The sequence below is a fragment of the Wolffia australiana genome, chromosome 10 (assembly GCF_029677425.1).
Source record: "Wolffia australiana isolate 7733 chromosome 10, ASM2967742v1".
NCBI lineage: Eukaryota > Viridiplantae > Streptophyta > Magnoliopsida > Alismatales > Araceae > Wolffia > Wolffia australiana.
In genome coordinates this window covers 12655717-12664152 of record NC_135844.1, presented here as the reverse complement: position 1 = coordinate 12664152, position 8436 = coordinate 12655717, and the positions used below count along the sequence as shown (strand labels likewise).

At 37.6% G+C, this 8436-nt stretch overlaps 1 protein-coding gene across 10 annotated transcripts; it reads right to left on the bottom strand.

Annotated features, from left to right (window-relative positions):
• Nucleotides 1-217: 217 nt before the first annotated feature.
• LOC144708384 (calcineurin B-like protein 9) lies at nt 218-6590 on the bottom strand. Of its 10 annotated transcripts, XR_013582772.1 has the most exons (12): nt 6530-6590; nt 5805-5992; nt 5259-5341; nt 4948-5007; nt 3531-3639; nt 3403-3455; nt 2274-2354; nt 2051-2163; nt 1867-1965; nt 1432-1535; nt 883-988; nt 218-438 (listed from the first exon to the last, which is right to left on the bottom strand). XR_013582772.1 is itself a non-coding variant. In XM_078581662.1 (11 exons), exons 2-10 carry the CDS (start codon nt 5881-5883, stop codon nt 1472-1474), a joined length of 741 nt encoding a protein of 246 aa, XP_078437788.1. In that variant the 5' UTR covers nt 5884-5992; nt 6530-6590; the 3' UTR covers nt 218-438; nt 1432-1471. The 10 variants fall into 10 exon arrangements, 8 of the variants coding, with proteins under 8 accessions (XP_078437788.1, XP_078437783.1, XP_078437784.1 ...); XR_013582773.1 differs by lacking the exon at nt 1867-1965; XM_078581662.1 differs by lacking the exon at nt 883-988.
• Nucleotides 6591-8436: the final 1846 nt, after the last annotated feature.

The following is an 8436-nucleotide window of genomic DNA, read 5'->3' as shown; positions in this document are numbered from 1 at the left end:
TGTTTTCATCATTAAATTAAATTGAATGTTCTGGAAAGGTCACTTGAAGGGGACTTAGAGAATATACCAAGCACCCTGGTTGATGATGCACCAGCCATCCAAAGAAAAAGTAATGATCATGATACCAGTAATAATGATTCTAATGATGATTCTCTAAGTCATTTATTATAAAATACATAGCCCGAATCTACTAGCCCAAATAAAACGTGATCCAATCTTCATTACTCAATTCTAGCCATTGGCATCTGCCTGTGGAAAAAATGAAAACTTTTCTGATCTAAAGTATCTTTGGACCAAGCTCTGTATAATCTTGTTTGCATCATCAAATTAAATCAAATGTACTAGAAAGGTCACTTGAAGGGGACTTGGAGAATATACCGAGTACCCTCGTTGATGATACACCAGCCATCCGAAGAAAATCAAAGTCAAACTCAAACCCTATGAAAAATAATAATGGTCATTTTCCATGTAGTAATAATTGTAATGATGATGCACCCAGGCCAAACTAGTAATTTTCCACGTCATCGCTCACCACTTCAATATAAAAATGATTTTCTAAGATATTTGGTCATTTTCAGATACATTGTCCCCACAAGGTTTCATATTCAAACTAACTAGGATGCTGACTATATTCAGAGAAAGGAGGATGTTCTCTTAATTTAGCCTTGATTTTGGATTATATTATTCACAATTTCCCATTTCTTGATCGTTCGGCATCTTTTCGAAGACAATCATTTTCCATTTTCTTACAGCGTTAGACCCATAATACGACTTCTGTGACAGGTATATCTGACTTAGTTGTAAAACTTAACTAACGAACTAGTGAAGCGTTTGATATTAAACGAATGAAGAAATCTGAAATGTTCAAATATATTTACTTACATGTTGGTACAACGGATGTGATTCAATATTGTTTTCAGATATCATATTGCTGAAATTGTTTGAATGTATGAATACTTGACGTTAAGAGATTAACATTCAAACTGTTCTGCATGGAGAAAAAATTGAAAATAGTTAATATGGTAATCAAATTGGAATGAAGTTTCATTAACTTTTAACTCAGGATTCAACATCCCAGAGGAATTTTTTTTTTTTTGAATTAATCTAGAGGAAAATAAACCTAGCATCTTAGGAAAGGATATCCTCCGCATTCAAAGATTAAATATACGCACCTTATCATAGGAACGTTTCAATAATCAACAATCATCATTACCAAAGATGAACTAGAGCGAAGAAATTACCAAATATTTTGGCCAAACTGAAAAATTACTCTGTTTTTTCTCTTTACAACAAAAAATACTCCAATTCATAAGCAATTTCTGCAAGAACACTGCTCCTAGTATGAAAAAACGGTTATCTTGATTTGTGTTAGCAAGAACAAAAGAATAAAGCAGGAGGCGATATCATCATATATTGTTTGAAGCGCCTTACAAATTAGTTTTCAGAGAAAACCAGCGTGGAGGGCAACATCTCAAGTTGCGATCTCATCCACCTCCGAGTTAAAAACAAAGCTCGGAAACGTAGTCGTTATGTCCCTGCAAGAACAATAAAAATTAACCAAGGAGGAAATTTTACATCAAATTTAGTTCACAGTAGCAAAACTTGAAATCTTATATCCAGCCTAATAGAATTAATGAAAATGTATTAAGTGATTAAGTGATAGACACATAGCATAGATTCTATGTTTGATGGCATCGCTGGGTATCTCATTCTAGGGAATAGTGATCGGATCGAATTTTTTATCAGATCGGCCATGATCAATTGATCAAAAGTTTTGATCATCATATATCAGAACTTCTCGTCGATTTTTCTGATTGATCATGGTTTCAATAGAGAGAGAAAGTGTGCGAAAGAGAGAGACGACACCTGCTTTCACACATCATTTCAAGAAATCTCAAGCCTCCCTCAATGTAATTAGCAGAGAACACAGGTTGATCACCGGCACCAGGTGATCTTCCCTCTTTTCTTCAAAAATAAATTAACAGAGGGTTATAAGTTGTTCCCATTTATGAAAATAATTTCACAAGGAATCACGGTTAACGTTGCTGACCTTAGGTAAGGCAGAGTCATTATCTTCATCAAAGAGGGATTACGTAAAACGAAATTATTCCATTCCTCTTTATCAATCTTCCCATCGCGGTTCACATCAGCATCTAGGAACGTCTGCGCACGTTAAGTAGAACTGATAATGAGAAGTTTTCTGAGAAAAATTATGATGCCAAAATATGCCATTTTTTACTTCTTATTGCAATCTATTAAATTGGTAGACTTGCCTTATCTAGAATTATTTCAATTGTCTCATCAGTCAGCTTCATATCTGATTCACAAAGGAGTGCTATAAGCATCTGCTTAACCTGCAAAAAAAAATTATCAGAGATCGAAAAAGTTACAGATAGGAGAAGAAAGAGGGAAAAAAGTTGGCTTTGCACTCATCAAATCAAAGAAAGGAAAAACTTAAGCTTCCTTTTTAGGAGGGTATGTTACAGGAGAGGGCCCTGCAGGGATCTTGCATCCTAACAGGGTTAAATTGGGAGTCTCAGGAAGGTTTAGCCATCAAAAACGACAATGACGAGTGAATGAAAACGGAAACAACGATGAATCATCTGACGATGAATTTGTCATTATATCATCATTACTATTGTAACTAAAACAAATGCAAATGATAAACAAGATACACTCTCCGATGAGTCACAGACTATCTTTTCTCTCTTTCTTTAGCCTTCATAGCTTATATTTCGTAAACCCTAACAGGCAGAACACCAAAATGATCCCACTCCTTTGGTGTCATTACAGACCCTTTGCAAGTCATACTGTCACCTTCCACTTCCAAGCATGCCTATCGAAGGGAGGTAAGATCAGGGAGATGAGATTGTTCAATGACTCCGAATGTAAGTGATAGTTTGGGAATAAAAAAGGAGGTAGGATAACGGGAAGAGGCCACCACCCTGGGAGTAAACAAAGTGGGCATAAACAAAGTGACAAACCAGGAATACTTAGCCAAACTGGGCATATAAAGCACCCTGGGAGTAAGGGATCCAAACCCTGGAAAATCAGTAGAATAACTCATCTTTGACTTCATTCTACCTGCCTTAAATAGACACATAAAGACGCTTTTACAGAAAACCTTCTCATAATGTAGGGAGTGACATTTAAACCCAGTAATCTAACAGTTTTTCTCTGAGCAGATTTAAGATAGAAGATCCCAGGAATGAAATAAAGAGGATCAATTAAGTGTTGAACAACATAGCCTGTTCGACCAAACAAAGTGACAAACCAAGAATATTTAGCCAAACTGGGCATATAAATAGCCGCATACCCAAGGGTATCACCTGGCACATTTTTTAAAAAAGACGTTTGGTGCACGGATTATGAAATATATAGCCTTCCTAAAATGAGTATTACCTCATCTCTTTCAATGAATCCCGTGCCATGCAAATCATAAAGCTTGAAGGAGACTACAAGGGTAGCATATGTATCAGGGAGAAGATTCCTTGAAGAGGAAAACAAAAAGGCAGACATCAAATACTTACAGTCCACTTTAGCTTCGTGCGGGGCATTTGGGTGGAAGACGTTGAGAGAACGAACAAAATCTTCAAAGTCTATCAAGCCTTTTTGTTTCACATCAAATAAGTCAAAGATCTGTTCAGTGAAAAAAGATAAAAAATACCCATAAGTTTTGAAACCAGCCATCACAAACGGCTTCTTGATTGCCATACTACTCGATTAAAATGTTAATGGCACAACATTTGGGATAACTTAAATCTTAGGTAGGCGAACCCCTCCTTCAACATTGTAATAAATTGAAGGAAAAGATGAGATAGTGGACTGCAGAGAGAATTTCTGAGAATGTGGAGAAGAGACAGAAAAATTGGGGCAAAAATGAACTGATCTTTATTACTGAACAGATGCCCCTTTTATACAAATTTTCACAGAGAGAGAGAGAGAGGTTAATGCTTTTGTCCAACGGTCAAAAACTGACCGTTGGAAAAAGCTGCAGAAGAGATTCCTTTTTCAAAAAGGACTTCCAACAGCTATATTTATAGCTGTTGGAGGCTGGGCCTGATATAAATCAGGCCCAGCATATATTAGGTCCTTAATGGACCTAATATATGCCCTAAATGGGCCCCTCACTATTGGGCCCTTAATGGGTCCTTAGTGGGCCGTTAATGGGCCCTTATTGGGCCTTTATTTAAATCCATTTTAGGTTAGTTTTTCCATTAGATCCCTAGGATTAGTCTATTACACGTACATGGCCACAGGCCCATAAGTTAGTAAAATTAGCCCTAACTGGGCCGTGATGATCTAACAAACATGAAATTAGCAAAAGCGTCGTCTGAAAGATGGAAATTTGACCAACGTGGAAACCAATGCTGTGGAAAGTTCAGAGAGAAGAATCACAAAGAACATGAACAAAAGAGTAGTTTCCAATTTCTCCAAACAGCAAAGATAAAAAGACGATTTTCTGGCGTATAAAACAACACACATAAAATTTAAAAAAAAAACAACACACTTGATTCAGACCTCTAAGTTATGAACACTTGAAAACGAAGTATCCTCAAAAGAATGGTTTTCTCCTCAAAATAATAAGCTTTCGATTTCTAGTTACAATTTTTTTTTTTTGAAATAGATTTCTAGTTACAATAAACTTCAATGTGGACTAAATTACTTTATTCTCTGAAATTTGATCTGCTATACCAAAAGAAATAGTTATGGTGGGGCTAGAAAATCAGAACGGAAGAAGAGATAATACAACTGCAGAAATTGAGAACTATTTTTTTTGAAAAAAGAAGTTCAGAAGTTATACAAGGATTTTACTCACAAAAGCCAATTATGCGTTTTAAGTTATCTATGTCCACGTCCCTATGCTTTTGGAGATATCTCGGATCTTCCAACGCGCAAAAGCCATATAAAAAATAGATTAAGACCAAATCGTAAGCACACCATTACCCTTTCAGCGAAAAGGTTTTCCTTTTTCCTATTTTTGAACAAAGCAAGTTGAAATTCCTCCTGCAGAAAGCAAAGTAAAATATTAAGGGAGAAACAAAACATCCAAAATTTCGCAGTAGCATTCTATTAACTATGTAGAAGGTTTGAATTCAGCACGAACTTTAAAATAACTTTGAGATTGTATTACGAATATGATCATGAAAGTTTTCATCTATCATAAACGTGAAGGGGATGAATACTATGGCTTCGTGGAAGAAGAAAATTTTATATGAATTTATACTGTGAACTTCTTTCGGGAGATATTGGTGTACCTTGCTTATAAGTCCGTCATCAACCAAAGAACTACTTATACTTTTGTACAGCTCAAACAACGCTTCGACTTCACTGACAGTGACTACAAGACAACCAAAATAAAAAAAGTAACATCAGCCTGGACGTGATCTGGACAGAAGCATCAAGCAGCGACAAATGAAAAAAAAAGTCAAGTATTCAAACGCAAGACGCTTGTGTTTTACTGCGATTTATCCGCATTGAAATACTCAATAATTTGCCCACCTTCTTTTTCAGGAAATCAACATTCTTCCAAGTTGGGTCTATATAACATTTTAAAAGACTCATGCAACGGATAGATTACTCTGATATTGTAATGAAGACGCTATACAACGGTAATTTTTTTTTAATGAAGTTATACAACAGTAATATCTACACAGGACATTCTACCTTGTTCTTATTATCATTCTAAATTTTGGTAACGAATTTGAGACGGACACGAAATAAGACGTTATACAATAGTATTCTATTTAGAATGATCTGTATTACAGAAGTTGCAATCTGACGAAAATTTTGAAACTACTTACACGCGGTCTGGGAAGCCAGGTCCACAGGATCCTCGCGTCCAGGGAACTGCCTTCTTTGATTTGACGAAAAACAGCCCATTTACCAAGAAACTCTTGCAAAAATAGCTCACGCACCCTCAGAAAGTCAATATTCTTCCCTAATGAGAACCATCAATAGTTCTTTGCAATCCATGGAGACCTCCATAACCCTAAATCCGAAAGACAACAAATTAACAGAAGCGCCTTCGAATGAAACCATGCAAACATGGATCCCAATCAAACAAATTCCTCACACATCGATCTGTCTTTCCCCAAAAAATGCCCAAATCCAACCCTAAAAAATCAGCCCCAACCAAACCCGAAAATTAAATATTATGCACGGGCATCCAGACCTCAGAGTCAGCCACGAAATTAAGCACGCCAATGGCACACGAAATTAATCACGGGAAAGAGAAGATCACAAAAGCCTCCATCGTTATCCAAATAAAAAATAATTAAAAAATCTATTGATCCAGCAAATCAAACGCTGACGGCTGCAACAACGATACGACACGGGGATATTGCGATAAAGAACTAGCAGAACGGGATTGAGAAAAACTACACAAAAAATTATTCAAAAAAAAACTACACAAAAAAAGAAACCTGTGCTCTGAGAAAATAGCTTCAGAGAGACGAAATAGGAAGAAGGATCGTTGAAATCGCGACAAGAACACGCTAAATAGGGCGATTTGGCGGTCGGCCCTTACCACAGATAAGCTGTTCGAGGATAAACATTTAGGCGCTGTTCCCCCTGTTTTTCCGGCCTGACTGGTTTTTTTAAATAACCAAACAACGGATCAATGCTAGCCAATCATATCTCGCCACGTCTGCACACACCTTAGCAACCCGCTAACTTATAAAGTTCATGGTCTCTTCCATAAAGTTTTGCACGTGAATGATGTTAGTGCCGATTTACTTTTTTCCTACTATCAGCAGCATATGACCATTTTCAAATGGGGTATTCTCAAAACTGCATTGATGAAATAATTATTTAACTTAGCATTTTCCAAATAAAACAAAGTACAGTACATTCCCCATAGTGTCAGTATTTCTACTCATGTCAATAGATTATTTAACATCTAAAATTCAAAGGGTTTGGAAGTTTTTGTTTACAATTTTATGGATGTAAGGATATTTTTTATTATTATTGGCAAGAAACATGGTGCCAGGGCCACGCCAACACGTGGGTCGTGCTCGTAGACCGAACCAGCCATTTTCAGGAACGTGCACGGAGTTTGCTGACGTGAACAAGGAAATTAAGGATACGAGTTGCAAAATAATTGGGCATCTTTAAAGGGTCTTGCTCGTAGACCGATCCATCCTTGTTCTGGAACGTGGAGTTTGCAGATGTGAACAAGCACGGGAAAGCTTTGGAGAGCTCATTTACGGTAATAAAGAATTGGTGTCACAAAATAATTGCGCATGTTCGAAGGGTCGTGCTCGTAGACTGATCCAGCCATGTTCTGGAACGTGCGTGGCGTTTGCATGCGCAGAGCAAGCACGGGATGGAGGGGTAGCTTAGGAGAGCCCCATTTCCGGTAATAAAGTATTGGATTCACAAAAATAAAATTTGGAAGTGTTAGAACAGAGTAATAGGAAATAAGTGTATCACTTTAGTGCATTATATGGACTGCTATCGATAGGTGCTAATGCCAGCAAGTCATAAAAGTTCGGTAGACTACTTTCATTGCCTCTCTCAAATCTCAGACAAGGGTGGACGGCATTTAGAAAACGCGGAATTTATAATTTCAGAAGAAACAATTGATCGGTCCACTCGATAGGGCAGATTTGAGTACTATCCCCAGAAAATAAGCTTTATTACGTGGGAGATCCATGGATGCACTAGTATTTCTCGAGGAAATGTATTTTTTCAAAAGGGGTTATTTGAGTGTTGCTTGGAGAATTTTCGGCAGAGAAAGAGAGATAGAGAGGGAGAGAGAAGAATAGAGAGATGGATAGAAGGGGAAGATAAATAGAAAGGGAGAGAGAGAAATGGAGCGGTAGATGGAGGGGGAGAGAGAGAAATAGAGAAATAGACAGAGAAATAGAAAGATAGATTGAGGGGGGAGAGAAATAGAGAAAAAAATAGAAAGATAGATAGAGGGGGGAGAAAAATAGAGAGGGAGAGAGAGAAATAGAGCGAGGGGGAGAGGAGAGAGAAGAAATACAGAGAGGGAGATAGACGATCGAGAGAGGGGAGAGGAGAGAGAAGAAATAGAGAGAAGGAGATGGAGAGATAGAGAGAGGGGGGAGGGAAATAGAGAGAGAGATATAGAGAGATGGAGAGACATGGAGAGAGAGAGAAATAGATTGAGGGAGAGACATGGAGAGAGAGAGAAATAAGGTAAGGGAGAGAAAGAGAGAGAGGGGGGAAAGAAATAGGGAGAGAGAGAGAGAGGAGGGTAAGACAGAAAAATTTAAAGAGACTGATGGACTTATATAAATAAATGTAGAGAGATATAAATAGCCACAGGGGTCGGACTTGTAGATATGGGCTTCTGGAGAGAGAGAGAGAGAGAGAGAGAGAGAGAGGGAGAGATTATTCTGTTGCATTATTGGGGAATGGGACGGAGATCGTGAGGTGCGGAGGGAAGAGGACTAGAATAAAATTATT

Excerpts from the sequence above, each read along its gene's own strand:
- LOC144708384 (XM_078581662.1), bottom strand. The coding sequence starts at position 5,883 with ATGGGCTGTTTTTCGTCAAATCAAAGAAGGCAGTTCCCTGGACGCGAG. Across the intron at positions 5,008-5,258 it reads ATGACGGACTTATAAGCAAG|GAGGAATTTCAACTTGCTTT; the intron begins GTACACCAATAT and ends TGCTTTCTGCAG. Across the intron at positions 2,164-2,273 it reads TTGAAATAATTCTAGATAAG|ACGTTCCTAGATGCTGATGT; the intron begins GCAAGTCTACCA and ends TAACGTGCGCAG.